The sequence below is a fragment of the Pan paniscus genome, chromosome 5 (assembly GCF_029289425.2).
Source record: "Pan paniscus chromosome 5, NHGRI_mPanPan1-v2.0_pri, whole genome shotgun sequence".
Taxonomy (NCBI): Eukaryota; Metazoa; Chordata; class Mammalia; order Primates; family Hominidae; genus Pan; species Pan paniscus.
In genome coordinates, this window is record NC_073254.2 from 50,411,021 (window position 1) to 50,434,945 (window position 23,925).

General features: G+C 44.3%; 1 protein-coding gene and 1 long non-coding RNA gene across 23 annotated transcripts in view; one reads left to right on the top strand and one right to left on the bottom strand.

Moving 5' to 3' along the window:
* LOC134730496 (uncharacterized) overlaps nucleotides 1-23,925 on the top strand; it is a 70,442-nt gene that overhangs the window by 25,464 nt on the left and 21,053 nt on the right. The window contains exon 2 of the long non-coding RNA XR_010112274.1: nucleotides 23,318-23,430. This is a non-coding gene — a long non-coding RNA (uncharacterized LOC134730496). The remainder of the gene's footprint in view (nucleotides 1-23,317; nucleotides 23,431-23,925) is intronic.
* The window catches only part of SLC26A8 (solute carrier family 26 member 8), an 82,009-nt gene that overhangs the window by 2,636 nt on the left and 55,448 nt on the right, over nucleotides 1-23,925 (bottom strand). For 8 of the 22 annotated variants that reach the window (XM_008972328.4, XM_055113521.2, XM_003818914.5 and 5 more), the window contains 9 exons: nucleotides 23,276-23,353; nucleotides 16,998-17,093; nucleotides 15,468-15,574; nucleotides 15,318-15,387; nucleotides 14,194-14,286; nucleotides 13,940-14,071; nucleotides 9,649-10,014; nucleotides 5,957-6,011; nucleotides 5,675-5,859 (listed from right to left, as the gene is read on the bottom strand). In XM_008972328.4, coding sequence (XP_008970576.4) covers nucleotides 5,675-5,859; nucleotides 5,957-6,011; nucleotides 9,649-10,014; nucleotides 13,940-14,071; nucleotides 14,194-14,286; nucleotides 15,318-15,387; nucleotides 15,468-15,574; nucleotides 16,998-17,093; nucleotides 23,276-23,353 — 1,182 coding nt within the window. The remainder of the gene's footprint in view (nucleotides 1-5,674; nucleotides 5,860-5,956; nucleotides 6,012-9,648; nucleotides 10,015-13,939; nucleotides 14,072-14,193; nucleotides 14,287-15,317; nucleotides 15,388-15,467; nucleotides 15,575-16,997; nucleotides 17,094-23,275; nucleotides 23,354-23,925) is intronic. The other 14 variants (XM_055113529.2, XM_055113523.2, XM_055113528.2 and 11 more) reach the window with 4 other exon arrangements.

Genomic DNA, 23,925 nt, shown 5'->3' on the forward strand with positions numbered 1-23,925 from the left:
TGTGTGTGACCTGGCCTCTTGCCATTCTTCTTTAGCTTTATTCCAGCTGTGGTCCCCGCCCTTTGCTCTCACCATAAAGTTACCCAGAGTTGCCTGACTACTGCTCAGCTTTGTGCATGCCATTCCCTTTGCCTACCTTGTCCTCCTCCATCTTGTCCACATCCACTTAGTCATCACCCCAGATTCAGAGCCAAGATGACCAGGCAGGACCACAGCTTCTTTTGTGTTCCAACTACATCTCATTCATACTTCCATCATAGTACCAGTAACATATTCTTTATTTATTTACAAACCTACTCCTTACTAGACTCTAAGCTCCTTGTGGTATATGACAGGGCCTGGTTCTTGATATCCCCAGTACCAGACACTGAGCTTGTCACATAGCAGGTGCCCACAGGCCTTGCATCAGCCTTGAATCAGCTTTCCTGAAACATTTTCTTCACGACCACCATATGACACTCTTCTGCTTTTCCTCCTTCCTTCCTGGTTGCTGCTCCTTGGTCTTTTTGCTATCTCCTCTCCTTCTACTGGACTTCTAGATGTTGGTATGCCCCAGGGCTTGATCCTGGGACCTTTCTCTTGTCTATCTATGCTCTCTCCATAGGGACTTTTATTTTGGGCCCATAATTTTCATTACCATCTATATGCTGATGCTGATGATTCTTTGGTTATAACCCTTCCCCTGATCTGCAGGTTCATAAATTCACTTCCATTCTTGACATCTCCATTTGAATGTTTAATAGGCCACTTGAATTTTTTTGTTTTGTTTTGTTTTGTTTTAGACAGAGTATCACTCTGTTGCCCAGGCTGGAGTACAGTGGCATGATCTTGGCTCACTGCAACTTCCGCCTCCCAGGTTCAAGTGATTCTCCTGCCTCAGGCTCCCAAGTAGCTGGAATGACAGGCATGCGCCACCACACCCGACTAATTTTCGTATTTTTAGTTGAGAATAGGATTCACCATGTTGGCCAGGCTAGTCTCGAACTCCTGGCCTCAAGTGATCCACCTGCCTCACCTCCCAAAGTGCTAGGATTACAGGCGTGAGGCCAGGCATTTTGAATTCAATACACATGAAATAGAACTTGCTCCTCTCCTAGTCTTCCCTATCTTAAATAGTAGAAAACAATTGACATATTCAATACCAAGTCTTAATATAAGAATGTTAGTACATTAGGAAAATATTTTTTAAGAACATAGTAGATAATGTCCATCTTTTTTTTTGACCGGGTCTTACTCTGTCATCCAGGCCAGAGTGCAGTGGCATAATCAAAGCTCACTGTGACCTCAAACTACTGGGCTCAAGCAATCCTTCTGCCTCAAGCTCCCAAGTAGCTAGGATTACAGGTATGCACCATCATACCTGGCTGATTTTTAATTTTTTTTTTCAAGATAAGAGTCTCACTATGTTGTCCAGGTTGCTCTGAAATTCCTGGCCTCAAGTGATTCTTCTGCCTCAGTCTCCCAAAGTGCTGACATTACAGGCATGAGTTACTACGGCTGGCTGATATGTCCATCTTAAACCAGCATCACCACTCGTCTTTTATTTTTTAATTTTTTTTTGAAACAGGGTCTCGCTCTGTTGCCCAGGCTGGAGTGCAGTGGCAGGATCTCAGCCCACTGCAACCTCCGCTTCCTGGGTTAAAGTGATTCTCATGCCTTGGCCTCCTGAGTAGCTGGGGTTATAGGCACGCGCCACCATGCCCAGCTAATTTTTTTGTATTTTTAGTAGAGACGGGGTTTTGTCATGTTGGCCAGGCTGGTCTCAAACTCCTGGCCTCAAGTGATCCGCCTTCCTTGGCCTCCCGAAGTGCTAGGATTGCAGGCATGAGCCACCACACTTGGCCACCACTAGTCTTAATAGAGACACACAAGGATCCTTCTCATTAAATTCAGGAATAAGACAACATTCATCATTATTACTTGTTCTGAGAGGTTTAGTTAATGCAATAATATATGATATTGAAATAAGAATTCTAACAATTGGAACATAAGAGATTAGTATTATTTTTAGAAAATATTTTCCTATTTGGAAAACCCAAAGAATTAACAGTGAAACCTCTTAGGAATAGTAAAGTGATTCACAAAGGTAGCCAAATAATTTAATAAAAACCAATGAGTTTCCTATATGTTAGCAATTGCCAGTTAGAAAATATAATGGAAATGGCCAGGTGTGGTGGCTCATGCCTGTAATCCCAGCACTTTGGGAGGTGGAGGTGGGTGGATTGCTTGAGCCCAGGAGTTTAAGACTAGCCTGGGCAACATGGCAAAACCCCGTCTCTGTGAAAGATACAAATATTAGCTGGGCATAGTGGTGTGCGTCTGTACTCCCAAATACTCAGGAGGCTGAGGTTGGAGGATTGCTTGAGCCTGAGAGGCCGAGGCTGTGGTGCACTGTGATCATGCCACTGCACTTCAGCCTGGGTGACAGAGGGAGACCTTGTCTCAAAAAAACAAAAAAGTAAAACATATAAAGTATCTAAGATTTTCCCATGTGAAGAAAGTCACAAAACCTTACTATGAATGAAACATTTAAGAAGACAATAAATGTAGAGACAGTTCATGTTTCTGGATAAGAAGAATGAATACTATAAAGATATAAATTCTCAAGGGATTTTATATTTTTAATACAACTCTAATGATTATTTCAATAAGATTTGTTTTTGTGGGGTGGGGACCTGACAAAAGATTCAAAAGTTGGTTTGGAAGAATAAATTGGTGAGAATGACTTAGCAAATTTTGAAATAGAACACTGATGACATAGGACTTCTTAACCAAATGTTAAAGTGTATTATACAGCAATACTAATAAAAACAGTGTGATGGCTAGGCACGATGGCTCACATCTGTAATCCCAGCATTTTGGGAGGCTAAGGTGGGCAGATCACCTGAGGTCAGGAGTTCGAGACCAGCCTGGGCAACATGGTGAAACCTCGTCTCAAATAAAAATACAAAAATAAGCCAGGTGTGGTGGCGCATGCCTGTAAGCCCAGCTACTCAGGAGGCTGAGGCAGGACAATCATGTGAACCTGGGAGGCGGAGGTTGCAGTGAGCCGAGATTGTGCCACTGCACTCCAGACTGGGCGACAAAGTGAGACTCTGTCTCAAAAAACAAAAACAAAAACAAAAAACACTGTGATACTGAAGCTATACAGAAAAATGACATCCACAACTAAACTAGAAATACACTTTAGTTTTCATAAGAATATAATATTTTATGAAAATAACATATCAGTAGGGGAAAGAAGGCTTATTCAATAGATGGTTGGATGGTGGTATGATTTGCATGTGTGGCTTCCAAAATCCATCCACATTGTGGTGGTATTAAGAGGTGAGGCCTTTGGGGAGTGATTAAGTCATAAGGGCTCTGCCCTTGTGAATGGATTAGTGCCTTATAAAAGGGCTGGAGGGCTAGCATAAACCCTTTTGTCCTTCCACCTTCTGCCATGTGGAGATGCTGCTGAGAGAAGATGGAAGAAGCCCTCAGCAGACACTGAAACTGCCAGGACCTTGATCTTGGACTTCTCGCATTCAGAACTGTGAGAAATAAATATCTATTATTTACAAATTACCCAGTCTCAGATATTTTGTTATAGTAGCACTAATGAACTAAGATAGATGGCATATAGCCCAAAATAGTTAGCTACATAGATAAAAAATAAAGATTAAGCCTGAGTGCAGTGGCTCATGCCTGTAATCCCAGCACTTTGGGAGGCTGGGGCGGGTAGATCACGAGGTCAGGAGTTCAAGACCAGCCTGGCCAACATAGTGAAACCCTGTCTCTACTAAAAATATAAAAATTATCCAGGTGTGGTGGCGGGCGCCTGTAGTCCCAGCTACCTGGAAGGCTGAGGCAGGAGAATCGCTTGAACCCAGGAGGCAGAGGTTGCAGTGAGCCGAGACCATGCCATTGCACTCCAGCCTGGGTGACAGAATGAGACTGTCTCAAAAATAAAAAAAAAAAAAAGATTACCCTTCAATACCTGTATACTGAAATACATTCTATTTACATTAAAGAGTATAACATATAAAAAATAAAAACATAAAAATCTAGAAAATGTGTCTTATTTACCTTCTAAGAGGGAATGACTTTCTAAATAAAAAGTAAATATAATAAGAAAAGGAAATATTAATAGATATGACTAAATATGTAAAAACAAATATATCGAGTATCATAATTATAAATTAAAAAATAGAGAAACTTCCATTTATAGTAAAAGCAGACTGCATAATTCAAACCAATTAGTCATTACTAATTATTAACTACTAGTTAACTAGTTGTTTTTTATTAACTACCAGTTAACTAGTTGTGTGTGTGTGTGTGTGTTTTTGTTTTTTTTTTTAGAGTCTCACTCTGTCGCCCAGTCTGGAGTGCAGTGGCGCGATCTCGGCTCACTGCAACCTCTGCCTCCTGGGTTCAAGCGATTCTCCTGCCTCAGCCTCCCAAGTAGCTGGGACTACAGGCGCGTGCCACCACGCCCGGCTAATTTTTTTGTATTTTCAGTAGAGATGGGGTTTCACCAGGATGGTCTCGATCTCCTGACCTAGTGATTCGCCTGCCTTGGCCTCCCAAAGTGCTGGGATTACAGGCGTGAGCCATCCCGCCCGCCCGTTGTACGGTCTTAACTGTTTCAGATGTGGTGTCTCATTTCATCAACTAGGCTTTGTTTAATAATGATTTCTAGTCATTAGATAATATTAGATAATATTTTAGTGCCCATCTGTTTTAATTTCCTTTTTTTGTTTTTGGAAACCTTTAACCTACACAGGTACTGATTTGAAAATGCTAAAGTAGGCCCAGGTCTCAGTATTTTTTTTTTTTTTAGACAGAGTCTCACTCTGTCGCCCAGGCTGGAGTGCAGTGGCGTGATCTCAGCTCACTGCAACCTCTGCCTCCCGGGTTCAAGCAATTCTGCCTCAGCCTCCCAAGCAACTGGGACTACAGGTGCCCGCCACCATGCCTGGCTAATTTTTGTAGTTCTAGTAGAGAAGGAGTTTCACCATGTTGGCTAGGATGGTCTCGAACTCCTGATCTCATGATCTACCTGCCTCGGCCTCCCAAGGTGCTAGGATTACAGGCGTGAGCCATCGCACTCAGCCAGGTCTCAGTATTAATAAAAGGCTGAAAATTCAGACTTATATATTATTCTCCTTTGCATTTGGTCAGCTTGAGTAAATCTCATACCACAACAATGTAAAGGTAATAAAGCTGAGGTATTAGACAAGATTATAGATCTGAATCTCTGCTAGTTCATTAGTATTATTATTCATCCCAAGAGTGGGTGGGGTGGGGAGGAATTCTAAAGGTATAGCTAGGGGAGACATTTAGAATATTTAGCAACTGGTAATAGACACTAACCAAGAATGCCGTAGAAGGATCCTTGAGGTCTGTGCTGGGTTGGGCAAACCCTCTCTTCAGTTAGGGAAATTTCTTGAATGGAACCCTGATGCCATGACAGTGAGGGCACTTGGCTGCTCAGATCCACTGCTATTTACCAAGTGGTGAGGGTGCATTTCAACATCCCAGATTCTGGTACAGCCATACTAAATACCTTTCCTGGACATTATTCCTCTATCTGATCAGGTATCCTGACTCCCAGCCCCCAGCCACCCCTCACCCATCCCCCCACTGCCCTCAATCCCTTCCCCCAACCTCATGCTTTGTCTGTTTGTCCGACCTTGTCTGTTTCTGAGTAGGTTTCCCGTATCACTGTCTCAGATTCATCGATGTTTAACTCAGAGGAGCCTATGACCTTCCTTGACAAGGCAAACAGCACGGCGTCGTGAACGCTGAGGAACAGCTGGGTCTTGGTGATGCCAGCGTCAAAGAAATCATTCCTCTCAAATGCCCTGACTATGGAAGCTAAAAACCAAACCCAGAACACACACAATGTCAGATACTTGGGGAGCAGAGGACCCAGGGTGCAAAACAGCCCTCTCATAGGGTGAAGGATACTCACAGTGACACCCTGCAATGAGTATCAAAATGTTGGCGTTTTGAAAGGCATTGCATATCTGCGGGGGGAGAGAAAACCAGTATCAGAAGGCTTTATACTTGCTAGGAAAGGCCTTCTAATTAGCTAAGTTTTTGTTTTGTTTTGTTTTGGTTTTTTTGTGACAGAGTCTCACTCTGTCACCCAGATGGAGTGCAGTGGCATGATCTCGGCTCACTGCAACCTCCGCCTCCCAGGTTCAAGTGATTTGTCCACCTCAGCCTCCCAAGTAGCTGAGACTACAGGTGCATACCACCACACCTGGCTAATTTTTGTATTTTTAATAGAGACAGGGTTTCACCATATTGGCCAGGCTGGTCTCGAACTCCTGACTTCATGATCTGCCTGCCTCGACGTCCCAAAATGCTGGGATTACAGGCGTGGGCCACTGCACCCAGCCAATTAGCTGAGTTTTAAAACCCCTTTGGCCCTTCACTTGTCTGGGGGTATATGTACCTTGCATCCCAATTCAGCTCTACAAACATTTGATGAGTGGAGTTCTCTATGCCGGAAAACATCTACAGTGCTGGGAATGCAAAAGAGAATCAGACCGCGTCATGTGAGGGTGGGGAGCAGGAGGGAGAGCTGCCCATAGTCTCAAGGGGATAAACAGTATACATCAAGACAGGACGTCTGCAGGAGGAAAGCCCTAGCATAGAGACAGGCACAGGTGTGAGGCAAACACTCTGGAGAGTCATCTCAAACAACCATATTTTGGCATGATGGCCTAGTGTTTGCATGAGACCCCCCTTCCCCCTGGAGTTTACTGAGCAGAGGAAGCAAGATGTGGCTCAGAGACGCTCAAGTGATGCAGTAGGGAACGGAATTCAGAAACCCTGAGGGTCACATTCAGAGCTGCCTTGCAAAGTTGCATTTGATTTTAGTAAAACATCAGATGTTTACTATCAGATAAGTAAACATCAGCTACTGTCCTCAAGTTTACTTCAGCCAATATATACACTGTGGGGCAATAAATCTTGAAGTTCACTTCAAAGCAAATCAATATCGACTTTAATACTTAAGACTAAGTAGACACCAACCCTGAGCACTAAGTTAAAGTGTCAAAAGAAACGAACTCTGCTTCTTTCACTACCAAGAGGAAATGAAGTCATTCTTGATCATATGGCAAATCACAAAGTCATTTGGCAAAGGGCCACAACAGACTCTAAATGACAAGTGCTGGAAAAGGAAAGTCCCATGAATTAGGAAGAAGTTTAATCTGAGTGGCTGTCTCCAATAAGAATGGACTGATGGGTAGGCCGGGCGTGGTGGCTCATGCCTGTAATCCCAGCACTTTGGGAGGCTGAGGCAAGCAGATCACGAGGTCAGAAGTTCGAGACAAGCCTGGCCAATATGGTGAAACCCCGTCTCTACTAAAAATACAAAAATTATGCGGGTGTGGTGGTGTGCGCCTGTAGTCCCAGCTACTCAGGAGACTGAGGCAGAAGAATCACTTGAACCCGGGAGGTGGAGATTGCAGTGAGCCGAGATCATGCCACTGCACTCCAGCCTGGGCGACACAGCAAGATGCTGTCTCAAAAAAAAAAAAAAATGGACTGATGGATTTTTCTTAGGTTCTAGTTTTCAATTATAAAGTAAATAGAATGATTTCTTCCAATAAGGAGGCAGTATACACAACTACAAAGGAAATGAAGAAACCTGTATTTTTAGAGTGCAAAAGTACACCATGAATCTCTGAAGGCTGAAAGTGAAAGGCGTCTGACATTGTCTCCATGTTGGGGATGGAACAGAAAGTCATCAACATGGGCCAGGTGTGGGAGGGTGCTGCCAAGGACCAGAACATATGGTGCCTCTACAAAAAGAGGAGGAGCAAGGGAGACAATGGCACAACTATACCATGGAACAGAGAGGAAGTATGATATAAAGTCAGATACTTAAAAGTTTCAATGCTGGACAGGCCACTTATGAGCTGTGAGCCTCAGACTCTTAGGGAAAAGTATGGCCTGTCTCTCAAGGCAGTTGTGAAAATTACATGAGATAGTGTATATACATGTGCCCAGCTCAGTCTGGCATGTAGTAGACACTCAGTAACATGGGCTGAATAAAATCTAAAGTAACAACTACAGCCCAAGACCAGGAGGGGAGAACATAGCCCAGTAGAATAAGATGGAAAAGCCCAAATAACAACAGATTTTCAAAGTATAATTGAGTCAGAAAACGGTGTTGAAAAATAAAAGGATCTCATGGATGGGAAAGCTCTTAATCTCTTCCAAACCTCTCATTTTGTAGATTAGGAAAGGGAGACCCAGTTCAATTTAGTAACTTGCCTCGGGTCAGAAGGACAGTGAGCCAAGACAGAGCATACATCCCAGACTGCAAACCAGAGTTCTTTCTGCTATGAAAAGCTTCCTTTTGCCCCAGACCAAAGAGAAGCTGGACTCACTTAAGAGGCAGTCGTATTCCCTTAGGAGTAAGAAAATATGACAAAATAGGTTCTGAGGATAAAAGAAGGAAAACCATCCAAAGGCACAAATCTCAAAAGAGGCGCACAAATCTCAAAAGAAGCACTCAAACACCATGAGTGTTCAGGATGTTCAAACCTGAGCCATCACCAAGAGGGAGACAGAGTGCTGTAAACTGGGATAAGCTGGCTAAAAAGGAATATTATACTTATGAGGCATTAAACAATGACATCAATATGGTTAGCTGTGCACTTAAACTGTCTGTACCATATAGGAGGAAGACAAAAGAGAACTGTTAGAGAAACCCAAGAGTAGAAAAGAAGTCAGGACCCAGGGACACAGCTTTTGAAGGGAAAATCATCCCTGTCCTTCTCACCTGAAGATGTGTCAGTGAGGAAGGAAGTGGGGAAGACCCTGCAGGTACTGGACAGCCAGCCCCAAGTTTGAGGTGTCATTTCATCCCAACCTCTTCAAACTGGAGTACAGGACAGCCCAGTGCCTTTTACAGTGCTGGCTCAGATCAGCTGAACTGTGGAGAATTCCTGGTGAGCTGCTTTTTTTCTGAAGCATTCAGACCTATTCCTTGAAGAAATTTGCAGCTGACTCCCAGGATGTTCTGGGAGTTACTGGGCGTGGCACAGATTGCTGTTTCAGTGAAGTTCAGAGTGTCCTGTTTTTCATTTCTTGAGAAATAATAATGTTTTATGCTTACCAAACCAACTGCAGCTCAATACATCAGAATTGGTTCATTTTAGGCTGGGCATGGTGGCTCACGCCTGTAATCCCACAGCTTTGGTAGGCCGAGGTGGGCGGATCACTTGAGGTTAGCAGTTTGAGACCAACCTGGCCAACATGGTGAAACCCCGTCTCTACCAAAAATACAAAAATTAGCAGGGCATAGTGACACATGCCTGTAGTTCCACCTATTCAGGAGGCTGAGGCAGGAGAATCTCTTGAACCTGGGAGGTGGAGGTTGCAGTGAGCCAAGATTGTGCCACTGCACTCCAGCCTGGGCAACAGAGTGAGGCTCCATCTCAAAAAAGAAAAAAGAATTGGTTCATTCTCTTTTTATTTTGATTGACCTTATATTATACTGCCTTCGGTGTCCAAGGCTCTGGTGGCCTAGCAGTCTCATAGCAGCTGATCAGTGACTAACAGAATTCAATCAGGATCAGGGTGGGGTTGGGATGGTAGGAGGGGGATCAGAGCTCCTGCCAAGGCCTCCTCAGTACTTACCTGTCTTAATACGACTAACCCCCGTGAATCCACGTAGTGTACCATGGAGAAATCCAGGATGATGGTGTGGACACTGGGCAGTAGAGACGCATCTGAGTAAGGGATGAGTGATCTCCTCCCCTGGCTTTCCGCCACATCAGGCAGTCCTGGTGAGCTGTTTCTCGATGAGTTATTAGGAAGCCAAACTTCCTCCACCTCCTCCTGTTGCCCTTGATTTTTCTGAGACACGGACGATACTGTGTATGGCACTTGGTCTTCGGATGCAGTTTGGCTTGCGTTCATGCTCTCAAAATGTGAGCAGTGAATCAGGTTAACGGAGGATGCTTCGGGATCCAGTTTATTTTCAAATCGCTCTGTGTAAAGAATCTGGGACGACAGAGTTAAGGGAGGGCTGTGGTAAGACACCAACAAGGGCCGGAAGGACTTGCAACGATGCTATTTCTTGTCTCTGCCAGCTCATGTCCCTCTCTCATGAAACTTCTCCCAAGAGTAGGTACTGTGCATTTTTTACTTGGATATCTGTCACTTCAAGCTCACAACTGAAGCCACCACAGTCATCTTTCCTCATCTTCACCACCCACGACACCCCCCTCCCAACTTCTGATGTTCATCACTGTCCCAGTGAGCCAGACTTAAAACATCTTTTACTCCTTTTCCTCATGCTTGGGTCCTAGTTAGTCTCCAGTGCCTACTAATACTTTGTGTGAAGTATTTTTTTTCCCATCAGTCCCTCGTCTCAGCACCCTCTTCCTTCATCAGTGCAACAGTCTCCTTTCAGACTTCCTTAAGACAAAAAGCACTTGAAGGCTGGGTGCAGTGGCTCATGCCTATAATTCTAGCACTTTGGAAGGTCGAAGCAGGTGGATCCCTTGAGCTCAGCAGTTTGAAACCAGCCTGGGCAACATGGCAAAAACCTATCTCTACAAAAAATACAAAAAAAAAAAAAAAAAGAATAAAAATAGCTGGGCATGTCAGCGAGCCTGTAGCCCCACCTACTGGGGAGGCTGAGGTGGGAGGATTGCTTGAGCCTGGGAGATGAAGGTTGCAGTGAGCCAAGATTGCACCAGTGCACACTCCAGCCTGGGTGACACAGTGAGACCCTGTCGTGCCCCTCTGCCCCCCCCCCCAAAAAAAGCTGGCACACGCCTATTGTCCCAGGTACTCAGGAGGCTGAGGTGAGAGGATCGCTTGAGGCTGGGAGGTTGAGGCTGCAGTGAGCTGTGACCACACCACCACACTCCAGATTGAGCAACAGAGTGAGACCTTATGTCCAAAAAAAAAATTACATGAGCAAGGCTGTCTTTACCACTGCTGTCAACCTCCTAAAGGCCCAGACTGCCTGCTATAGCTTAAGGACAGTACCAAGGACCAGGAACATAATGATGTGCAGGATGCAAATGTGGACTCTGCATTTACAGGAACCAGACTCTACCTGGCAGTGTGCACACGTTCATTAAAGGGATAAGTAAGGCCAGGCATGGTGGCTCACACCTGTAATCCCAGAACTTTGGGAGGCTGAGGTGGGTGGATCATCTGAGGTCAGGAGTTCAAGACCAGCCTGACCAACATGGCGAAATTCCATCTCTACTAAAAATACAAAGTTAGCCAGGTGTGGTGGTGCATGCCTGTAATCCCAGCTACTTAGGAGGCTGAGGCAGGAGAATCACTTGAACCCAGAAGGCAGAAGTTGCAGGGAGTTGAAATTGTGCCATTGCACTCCAGCCTGGGCAATAAGAGCAAAACTCCATCTCAAAAGAAAAAAAAAAACAAAAGCTGGGGGTGTGCCTCACGCCTGTAATCCTAGCACTGTGGGAGGCCGAGATGGGCAGATCACCTGAGGTTGGGAGTTCAAGACCAGCCTGACCAACATGGAGAAACCACGTCTCTACTAAAAATACAAAATTAGCCAGACAGGGTGGTAAATGCCTGTAATCTCAGCTACTCGGGAGGGTGAGGCAGGAAAATTGCTTGAACCCAGGAAGCAGAGTTTGTGGTGAGCCAAGGTCGCACCATCACACTCCAGCCCGGGTAACAAGAGTGAAACTCCATCTCAAAATAAAAAGGATAAGTAAGAATATATATGGACGAGAACTATAAAGCACAAGGAATAATGAGAAGAATTCCTTTGCTAGAGTGGTGTAATTCTGGGTGATGTTTCTATTTTTTTTTTAATGTTATTCTAACAATGTTGCTTGTGAAATAAATTTTAAAAATTTAAAGCTAAAAACAATATGAGGTAGTATATATTGTATAGCAGAAAAGAAAAGAAAAGTGGTGCGGATAGATGATAATGCTGCAGTTTGCAGTTCAAAGGAGAGAGCTGTTCCCAAGGCTTGAGGTCACTGGGGCCAGGCATTTGGGGAACAGGCCAGGGTTGGCTCAGTGGCAGGGAGATGCGAGCTCCTCTAGGCCGAGGGAATTCTCTGAGAGCCACCTTTTTTTTTTTTTTTTTTGAGATGGAGTTTCGCTCTTGTCACCCAGGCTGGAGTGCAGTGGCACAGATTCTGGCTCACTGAACTTCCGCCTCCTGGGTTCAAGCGATTCTCCTGCCTCAGCCTCCTGAGTAGCTGGGATTACAGGCATGAGCCACTATGCCGGGCTAATTTTGTATTTTTAGTAGAGACAGGGTTTCACCATGTTGGCCAGGCTAGTTTCGAACTCCTGACCCCAGGTGATCCGCCTGCCTCAGCCTCCCAAAGTTCTGGGATTACGGGCGTAAGCCACTGCGCCTGGCCATCCGAGATCCTTCTTTTCTCTCCTCCATCTACTCTACGTTCTTATCTTTCTTACAATCCCCTCATGTGTTATCTGCCTGACCTTACTTCCCAGGCTAAGCCTCTATCCTAAGAGCCCCATGTTTATTTCTACCTTGGTGTCTTTGTCGAAGCCTGTCCATGGACTGGGAATCCTCTTTTTTCCTACCCAACATCAATCCAAAATTCTTTCATAAATTTCCCAGCACAGGCTGATGCTACCACAAAGTTTTTCTGACTTTTGAGCTCATGCCAATCTCCCCTTACTTGACGTCTTAAGAGCTGTTAGAATCTAGCTGGGCGTGGTGGCTCACGCCTGTAATCCCAGCACTTTGGGAGGCTAAGGCAGGTGGATCACCTGAGGTCTTGAGTTCGAGACCAGCCTGACCAATATGGTGAAACCTCGATCTCTACTAAAAATACAAAATTAGCCAGGCATGGTGGCGTGTGCCTGTAATCCCAGCTACTTGGGGCTGTTAGAATCTAAACATACAATTTAAAAGACAGCTATATGCTATATTGCATGATTCACTATGCTATTTTGTCAATCTTAAGATATACCACTATTATGAAAGAAAAAAACAAGCCAGGTGTGGTGCTCACCCCTGTAATCCCAGCACTTTGGGAGACTGAGGCAGGTGGATTGCCTGAGGTCAGGAGTTCGAGACTAGCCTGGCCAACATGGTGAAACCCCTTCTCAGTAGCTCAGTAGAACCTATGCTCCATTAGAAAGTATGGGAACAAGAGTGGATGCTCAGGGTTTTGCAAGCACCTGCATGGTGGGTGGAGGCATTTGTGTGTGTGTGTTGCGGGGCAGGATGTAAATCTTTGTGTATAGAGAGAACTGCCCCTCCAGAGTGAGTGCTGTAGACTAGGTGATTGCCGAAAGACCCAAAAGCTAGAAATGAGCAATCCTGCTCTGGGGGAAGGGACTACTTAGATCAAGTCCGGTTTGGAAATAATGAACACTTTGTAATTCTCGTCAGTGAAAGTAACCTCCAAATGCTGTAAAATTCCAATCTGAAATAGCAGCCTGTGCTCATCCTCCCCGCTCCTTTCCCCCATCTCCCATCATCATTTTCTTGGCCACAGGAAGACATCAGGAGACCCTGGCAGATCCTTGAGAAGCCCAGCAACCTTGACCTTGCCCTAGTTGGAATCAGAAAACAATCTTTAAGTCACTTATTTTCAGAAATCTAAAGCTTGGCCGCTGAGAGCCAGGGAGATAGGTGCAACTACAGAATTACAGTCTCAACAGGCAAACTGTTCTCTGGTCACTGTTCAACCAGTAGAAGTCAGAACACTTCCCACCTACTTTCTTGTGAAAACCTGAACCTCAAGGGGGAATCTTGTGCCTTTTTTTTTCAGTCAAGCCTCCAAGGTGAGAGGAACCTTGTATCTTAATTTCTGAATTCTTCATGGTCCATCTAAAAGTCAAAATCCCCTAGAGGTTTTGATTTTTTTTTTTTTAAGAAATGACTAGTGTACTTGTTTATAAAATATGGACAAAAACATAGGAAAGAAAAGGCATTTCTAACCCTGGGCAGCGGCTCCAGATCATCACAGTTGCAGAAACACCTGCAAATCTTTCCTCCTTGTAGATTGGTGTCACTTGAATTAAACAAGCTGAAAATTTCTTCTTCTTTAAGAGGCACCTTTACCATATCAACCTGAAAGACGTGAGAGGTCTCATCCAGAGGGACAATGGTGGAACAGAAGGTGAAAGAGTGGGAGAGAGATGCCAGTGGCGGGGAGTGGGCAGGTTGAGAAAGGCGGGCAGGAGGGCAGATACCTCTTTTAACAGCTTATGCTTTAGGTAGTAAACATTTACAAATGTAATTGAGCTGCAGCACTGGAAGATTTTCACCCCAGGAATGGTGATGATCTGCAAGACAAAATGTGAAGTTGAGGGAAATTTCTCAGTTATTTTATGGAATAAGAATAATATATCCTTAGAAGCTCCTAGAGAGTCGGTATTCTTCTTTTTAATTTTTTTATTTTTTTTGAGACAGAGTCTCACTCTGTCGCCCAGGCTGGAGTGCAATGGCGCGATCTTGGCTCACTGCAACCTCCACCTCTCGGGTTCAAGCAATTCTCCTGCCTCAGCCTCTTGAGTAGCTGGGATTACAGGCACCTGCAATCACGCCCTGCTAATTTTTGTATTTTTAGTAGATACGGGGTTTCACCATGTTGGCCACGCTGGTCTCAAATGCCTGGCCTCCCAAAGTGCTGGAATTACAGGTGTGAGCCAACACACCCGGCCTGTATTCTTCTTTATTAGAGACAAGAACTAGAAAATTATTTCCTCCCATTTTCACCCTCTGCTTTTCCTGCTGTCTTCTTTCTCCCTTCATTTCCTTTTTCTTGGCCAAACTCTCCTTAAAGTACATTTACAAATGATCTTTAACTGGCTGCAATACTATAAGAATTTAGCTACTTAAGAACCCGTCTTGGCTGGGCGTGTTAAGTCATGCCTGTAATCCTAGCACTCTAGAAGGCTGAGGCAAGCAGATTGCCTGAGCTCAGGAGTCCAAGCCTGGGCAACATGGTGAAACCCTGTCTCTACTAAAATACAAAAAATTAGCCGGGTATGATGGGGCACGCCTGTAATCCCAGCTACTGGGGAGGCCGAGGCAGGAGAATTGCTTGAACCTGGCAGGTGGAGGTTGCAGTAAGCCAAGATCGAGCCACTGCACTGCACTGTCCAGCTTGGGTGACAGAGCAAGACTCTGTCTCCAAAAATAAAAATAAAAACAAAGAACCCATCTCTACCACTGTACATCACATCCCCCTCCTTTGTAAATGTGTATCTGCAGTGCAGGAAACAATGGCAAGGGATTTTGTAGAAAAACTAAGCATGAGGTGGGGCCCACCCTATCCCTTAGGCAGAGAAATGGGACCCATTTGGATTCTTACCTCCCGATAATCATTGATGCTTCTATAAATGTTGGTGTTAGGGATTTGACCCAGGAGAAGAATCTTAGCTCTGAAAGGAAATGCACTTGCCTTTAGGTCAGAGTTGGCTTACCTTGCCTTGTTAACCTCCTATTACCTGAGACAAAGTACCTGTGTGAACGAACAGTGGTGATGAAGAAAGCAGAAACTACCGAGATAATTAGTCCAATGTCCAGTCCCAGGAAAATTGAAGATGAGAATGTCATCATCCAAAGAGCCTTATGGAAAAGGGAATGAGGGGAAAATGATCATGAAAACAAGTTCAACTGAGAAAATGATCAGTCCTGTTTCTCAACTCACCTTCACCCTCTCCCTTACTACACCTGGGCTTTAGAGAAATATTCCATAGCCACATGGACTGGTGCCATGACAAACAATGGGGCCCTCCAGGATGCCTAGCAATTCTTTTATGCATCCCTGGTCGCCTCTGTCTTCAAATCTCTCTCAAAACTTCAATTTCCTCATGTGCAAAATAGTAATAATGTCTACCTTATAGGCTTTGTTGAGATTAGGAATACCATTTGCAAAGCCAACTAGACTACTCACCAAATGGTAGTTGCTATTTTAAGACGTATAAGAGTTGTTGCAAATCTTTACCATCCTTTTCAGGCCCCTACCCCAGCACCTTCTCCATTACTTCATCTTCACAGAAGAAAAGTCGGCTGAAATTCCTTAAATATATATTTTCCTCACCACCTGCCACTTGTCAGTGTCTATACTCAATGTTTCCTCATTCTCTTCCGTCCCTTTGGAAGTGTTATGCCTCCTCCTGGAATAGAAACTATCTGTGCAGTGGACCCATCCCCTCTTAGCTCCTCAGGGATCTGGCTCCAAAAGTCATCCCCTTTCATATTTCTTTGCCTCTCCTGGGTCCTCCTCTCATCATATTCTATCCTCCACCTTTTATTTCTTGCTGTTTCCCCTTTCTGACCTCCGGTTTTGTGCTCCAGAGAGGAGTGTGCTCCAGAAGTTATTCTGCCTGACAAGACAACACCTTCCCTTATTGGGATTGGAGACTCCTATCCTGAAATGTATTTACATTAACTGGATTAAAAGTCATTCAAGGCTGGGTGCAGTGGCTCACGCCTGTAATCCCAGCACTTTGGGAGGCTGAGGCACGTGGATCACAAGGTTAGGAGTTTGAGACCAGCCTGGTCAATATGGTGAAACCCTGTCTCTACTAAAAATACAAAAATTAGCCGGGCATGGTGGTGGGCTCCTGCAGTCCCAGCTACTCGGGAGGCTGAGGCAGGAGAATCACTTGAACCCGGGAGGCAGAGGTTGCAGTGGGCTGAGATCACACCACTGCACTCCAGCCTGGGCAACAGAGTGAGACTCCGTCTCAAAAAAAAAAAAAAGTTATCCAAATATGCGATGAACGACAAACCCTTTTTGCTAGATTTGGATGTAGCCGTAGCCACTTAATCCTTTTCATTTAATTTTGCATAGTTGGAATGAGGTCTTCATGTTTTCATGTACCAACAACCTTGACTCTCCTTTTTAAAGCAAAACTGGAGTACTAGGCATCAAAGAGTTGTTTGTGTTCTTTAGGTCCATGGCAGATCTCTTTTGTTTGTTCTTTCTCCCTCTCTCCAACCTCCCTCTGCCCTCCCCTTCCTCAGCCAGGGCATCTACACTCACACAGTCATATTGGTCCTGCCTCCACAGGCTGGGTAGGTTAGAAATGGTTTCAAGGTAGGGAATGACGTTGCTCAGAATAATACCAGCCAGCACAGCCTGTGGGGAAAAGATAAATCCTGGTTCATTTTCCCTTTGGAGTGTAAAACTCACAAATCCCCACCAAGGAATCACAAAAAGTTAGCCTTGCCACTTTGAGACATTTTGCATTGATATTTTATATGAATACCATGTCTATGTTCCAACTCATTGTCCAATCAAATAAATTTTCTCTACGTTTCTCTTTTCTCTTCCTTTCTGAGGCAGGGTCTCGCTCTTGCCCAGGCTGGAGTACAGTGGCGTGCTATCATAGCTCATTGCAGCCTTGAACTCCTGGGCTCAAGATGTCCTCCCCACTCAGCCTCCCAAGTAGCTGGGACTACGTGCCATCACTCACGGCTAATTTTGTCTCTACATTTTTCTTTGCTCTCCTCCTTAATTTGCCAAAAACACAAGGCAAGGTCAGGCCAACGTCAAGGCCTGACTGATTCAGCCAGGAAAGCTGACAATAGCCCCTTTTAGATTCAGGTAGTTCATTACTCACATAGACAGTGAGAGGAAGAGTAACTTGAGGAAAGTGAAAATCACCTCCTTACCATTGAACAGGCCCCGGAGACAAAAACTTCTTATCTGAGCAATTTAAAAGGGAGCAAAGACCACCTGATGACCATCTGACAGGCCATCCGGAGGCAAAACCCCTTATCTAGGAATTTAGAAGTAAACAAACTTCCCTAATATCTCAAATTGGCATGTGATTCCAGGCCTCTTTCAACTTTTATAAGTAACAAAATTTTCTATACATCTCTGGAATGCTGTGCTGAAACTCGTTTTACAACCCTAAGCTCCCGCCTTAAGGTCTATGAATGCTCCTAAGGAAAACCCACCATAGCGCACTCAGTCCTCTTGCTGAGGCGCCTCACTGCATCCTTTCGCAGTGTTCTTCCCTTCTAATAAACTTTCCTTTTTCAAACCTATACTATTGTCAGTAAATTCTTTTTCCCAACCCGCAAGTCGACCACTCACAGGTGCCAGGGCTCTGACATCTCGCCAGGCATAGCTAAAGGTTATAGTCATCTATCCCCTTCTGCTTCTGTTACTTTTGGTGTGTGGAACAAGACCCGTGGGAGCTGGTGCCTTTGGCTACTTGGCCTTGCCTTGTCTGGTTTGCTTGACATATCTGTTACCTACCTTATCTAGAAACCATTCTCAGATGGGATGATAAATTAAGAGAACTTACACTCACAGAAACTCTAAAACAATTCCAACTGGGCTTTTCTTCATGTTGAATCATAATATACTGTAATGATTTACTAATGAAATACCATTTTGTTTATCAAATTAAATGAGCAAATTTAAAATACTGATAGCCAAGTGTGGTGGCTCATGCCTGTAATCCCAGCACTTTGTGACGCTGAGGCAGGAGGATCACTTGAGCCCAGGAGTTCGAGACCAGCCTGGGTGACATAGTGAGACACCATCTCTACAAAAAAAATAAAATTAGCCGGGTGTGGTGGCATGCGACTACAGTCCCAGCTACTCAGGAGACTGAGGTAGGAGGATCACTTAAGCCTGGGAGATGGAGGCTGCAGTGAGGTGTGATCGTGCCACTGCACTCCAGCCCAGTGAAAGAGCAAGACCCTGTCTCAAAAAAATAAAATAATTGATATTACCCTTTATACATGGTTGTTGAAATAGGGCGGTGCCCTTTTGGAAAATCACTTGACAGTATATCCAGAAATGCTGATATGTTTTCACACAAAAACTTTTTTTTACTTTCAGAAATTTATCCTAAATCTTGGCCAGACGCAGTGGCTCATGTCTGTAATCCCAGAACTTTGGGAGGCTGAGGCAGCCAGATCTCTTGAAGCCAGGAGTTCCAGACCAATTTAGCCAATGTGGCAAAAACCTGTCTCTACTACAAATACAAAAACTAGCCAGGCATGGTGGTACATGCCTGTATTCTTAGCTACTCGGGAGGCTGAGGCATGAGAATCGCTTGAACCTGGGAGGCAGAGGTTACAGTGAGCCAAGATCACACCACTGTACTCCAGACTGGGTGACAGAGTGAGACTCTGTCTCAAAAAAAAAAAAAATCTTAAATCTAGAAAACTGTAGATGTGCCAGGCATGGTGGATCACGCCTGTAATCCCAGCACTTTGGGAAGCTGAGGTTAGTGGATCATTTGAGGTCAGGAGTTCGAGACCAGCCTGGCCAACATAGTGAAACCTCGTCTCTACTAAAAATACAAAAATTAGCCAGGCAGTAGTGGCGTGCACCTGTAATCCCAGCTACTCAGGAGGCTGAGGTGGGAGAACTCCTTGAGCCTGGGAGGCAGAGGTTGCAGTGAGCCGAGATTGGGCCACTGCTCTCCAGTCTGGGCAAGAGAGTGAGACCCTGTCTCAAAAAAAAAAAAAAAAAAAAAGGTAGACATACAAAATTACTCATTGTTATTTATAACAAAAATGTAGACAACCTAATTTTCCAAAAATGTCAAATGTTATAGAATGAAGTTTCATGCTATATATTAAATAACAAGAATATAAAATTGTACAGTTAGGTTACAACTATGCAAAGTGATATCCATTTATAGAAAATAATATTGGTTGGATAGATGCCAAAATGTGAATCGTTTTTTATTTGTGATGGTGAATGACATTTTTATCTATTTTGCATTTTCTAAAGTTTTGAAAATGAGCATGTTTACTTTTATAATGGAAAGAAAGTTTCCTAAATATGAGAAAATGAAGATTTATACGCACAAGGATATAAAAATCGTTCAGGGCTTCAAAGTAGAATTTAACCTACTTTTAAGAAGCATTTTTGCTCACACCTGGCTGGGCGTGGTGGCTCACACCTGTAATCCCAGCACTTTGGGAGGCTGAGGCAGGTGGAATCACCTGAGGTTGGGGGTTCGAGACCAGCCTGACCAACATGGAGAAACCCCGTCTCTACTAAAAATACAAAAAAGTTAGCCGGGTGTGGTGACGCATGCCTGTAATCCCAGCTACTCGGGAGGCTGAGGCAGGAGAATCGCTTGAACCTGGGAGGCGGAGGTTGCCATGAGCCGAGATTGCGCCATTGCACTCCAGCCTGGGCAACAAGAGCGAAACTCCATCTCAAAAAAAAAAAAAAGAAAGAAAGAAAGAAAGAAAGAAACATTTTTGCTCACACCTGTAATCCCAGCACTTTGGGAAGCTGAGGTGGGCGGATCACCTGAGGTCAGGGGTTCAAGACCAGCCTGGCCAACATGGCGAAACCCCGTCTCTACTAAAAATGCAAAAATTAGCCAGGCGTGGTGGCAGGTGCCTGTAGTCCCAGCTACTCAGGAGGCTGAGGCAGGAAAATTGCTTGAACCTGGGAGGCAGAGGTTGAAGTGAGCTGAGCTGAGCTGAGCTGAGGTCATGCCACTGCACTCCAGCCTGGGCAACAGAGGGAGACTCCCATTTCAAAAAAAAAAAAAAGATTTTCTTGTGGTCATGAAATTCCTGTATTGGTTTAATTTCTTAGCCCTTTCCTAGCTGTCCTCTCCTCCATATTCTCTGCCTGAGAATTAGAACTAATCTTACCATGAGGAATGGCTGAGTCCACGCTTACTCTGGCTTTCTGAGGGTACCCAGTGACCCGTTAGACACAACAGGTCAGTAGAGGAGCGAAAAGCAAAGATGAAGTTGGCAGAAATTACTTCTTTCCCACCATACCATCTTTTCCACTATGCTATCTTCTTCCCAGTCAAGAATTTCCAAACTTCCTTCAATTTGAAGAAATACGGTGGGAAGGAAAATAAACTCAACCTCATAGGGTTTTTGAAAGGTTTTTGACTTGAGGCAGGGAGTATGGAGAGGAAACAAATCTTTTCATAAAACAATATGCAACAACATTTTTATCCTTCTAAATATTAAGGTGAAACATGCTCATGTTGTAAAAACAAGTTAAACTCATACATAATTTCCATTATCCCAGAGATAACCACTGGTATGTTCTACATTTTTCTTCCACACAAAATTGGAATAATATCGAATATATTATTTTATATCATGTTTTTCAAAATTTGTGTTGGTCCTCTTGTAACTAGTTGAGATCCTAGCCTGAATGCTCTACTAGGGACTCTAACAAGGGTTTTGCAGCTATTCACAGTTTTTCAAGAAAGGAAGAAGTCATTTATAGCTTAGTACTCATAGAACCTTATTGTTATAGTAATTCATCTATTCCATTGATCTTATTATAATCACAACTGCTCACTCAGAAACATGCTAACTAGATGCTATAAAATTAATGTGATATAATATGGCTAGCCAAAAGCAAGGGCTGTTCTGTCCCCAACATGTTTATAATAAAGGAGTCCCAACTTTTATCACTACCCGTCAGTGAACTCTGATAATTTTTGTTCTTTTGGAATTTTAAAATTCTGCTTCATTTAGTTGTAAAGAAAAAATATCCGTGTCCAAAGTAAATCAGTGAGTGGCCCTCCTAAAATAGATTCCAATAGTGATAGCAACAAAGGTGCTGTAGAAACTGAATTCTGGAGATTACCTCTACTGGGAATCAGAGGATCGCTTGCGTGTCAATTTGAGCTTACTAGTTCCACCCTCCTTGCATAGATTCCATGCCTTGGCTCCAAGGTCCTTGAATCATATGAGCAGAAGGCAGCAGCAGCCTTGTGGGTGGTCCTGCTCTACTGACACCTGCTATTCACCAGGTGGAAAGGAAGCATTCAGAAGGATGGAGATCACATTTACAACCACCCCAGCTTCAGGGACAGCCACATCGGTGTGTAACCAAGCTGCTACATCCACAAATAAACCTTCTATCACCTCCCTAAGTACTACATAAAAATGGCTAACAGGAACATGAAGAAAACTTAAAAGGAAATGATGGTCACTGAGTATAGACCTACTGTAACCTAAGAAGAGAAGGATTATAGCTAATAATTAACACACCTGGCATCTCTACAGGGTGCTCAGTTTCACACAAAGGGAAGAATGACACATTTGTATATAGAGGCATGCTTGCTGAATACTGAGTTAAGACACAACTTTCAGACCTGCCTTCTAGTGTTGTGAACTAACCAAGAGGCAGTGTAGCAGCAATGGGAGGACTGAGTTCACACAAATGCAGAACAAGGCCTTCTGGAAGCAGTGTAGGAAAACAGATGGCATGAATGCACAGTGAGTTTCCAAGCCCATGTTGGTGTGGCTTCGGAAGTCTATTTTGGTCATTTTTCACTGAATCCTTACTTACGAAGCTTGCTTTATAGCTTAAGCAATAAAAAGAAGATTCAATAATAATAATAACTTAATTTTATTTATTTATTTATTTATTTTTTGAAACAGTCTCACTCGGTCACCCAGGCTGGAGTGCAATGGCGTGATCTCAGCTCACTGCAGCCTCCCAGGTTCAAGTGATTCTCCTGCCTCAGCCTCCAGAATGGCCGGGATTACAGGCACCTGTCACCACACCCAGCTAATTTTTATATTTTTAGTAGAGACGGGGTTTTGCCACGTTGGCCCGGCTGATCTTGAACTCCTGACCTCAAGTGATCTGCACATCTTGGCCTCCCAAAGTGCTGGGATTACACCACTCTTGGCCTATAACTAATGCTTTTTTTTCTTTTTTAGACGGAGTCTCACTCTGTAACCCAGGCTTGAGTGCAGTGGTGGGATCTCGGCTCACTGCAATCTCTGCCTCCCAGGTTCAAGAGATTCTCCTGCCTCAGCCCCCAAAGTAGCTGGGATTACAGGCACACACCACCATGACCGGCTAATTTTTGTATTTTTGGTAGAGATGGGGTTTCTCCATGTTGGCCAGGCGGGTCTTGAACTCCTGACTTCAGGTAATCTGCCCAGCTTGGCCTCCCAAAGTGCTGGGATTACAGGCAACAGCCACGGTGCCCAGCCCTATAACTAATGTTTCTTGAGTGTTTACTATAGGCCCAGTACTATTACATCTATCTATCTACACACCATATAAATCTTATATATATATATATATACACGTGTGTATGTATGTATATATATATATATATCACATCATTTAACCCTCAACCCTGGGATCCAGATACTATTATTTTGAATGAAAGGGACTAGAGATAGGCTGGAGCAACCATTGGGGATAATCCGAATGCAATTCTCCTCGGAGATGCCCGCCCCCCCGCCCCCACCCCCTCACCCCCCGCACACACACACCAAGGAGCAATCCAGAGCCCTGGTTGTTGTTGACTTAGTTATTTGATCAGTTCTACTTACATTTGGCAGTGTGTAGAAAAAGTGTCCCATCTTCACCATCAGGAGCAGCATCACACCTGCGCCTACCAGAGATGCAAACTGAGGAGACAGAGCCAGTTGGAGAGAAACCATCAGGAACGTTTTGGTCCCTGTCTGCAACTGAGGCCTTCTGCTTGGTGAGAAGCATGTCAATTTTTCTTAAAAGGAGTTGAGTTCAGTCCAAGTGTATTTTTGTTGAACTGACATTTTCAAGTCTTATCAAAGTGCTAAACACATACTAGGTACTCAATAAATACTCCCTGAATGAATGGAAAGATGCTCCCTGAAAAGCTCCACGTTGTCCTGGGCATTTGAATCTTTACTGCCACTGCTCTGTGCTATGAATCTGAATTCTCCTAAAATCTGATTTGCATCTCCTCCTAAGTTTAACCTCTCCTTGCACAATTTAGAAAAGCCGTAGTTGGCCGGGTGCGGTGGCTCACACCTGTAATCCTAGCACATTGGGAGGCTGAGGCCGGCAGATCACAAGGTCAAAAGATGGAGACCATCCTGGCCAACATGGTGAAACCCCGTCTCTACTAAAAATACAAAAATTAGCTGGGCTCGGTGATGCGTGTCTGTAATTCCAGCTACTTGGGAGGCTGAGAGAGGAGAATCGCTTGAACCTGGGA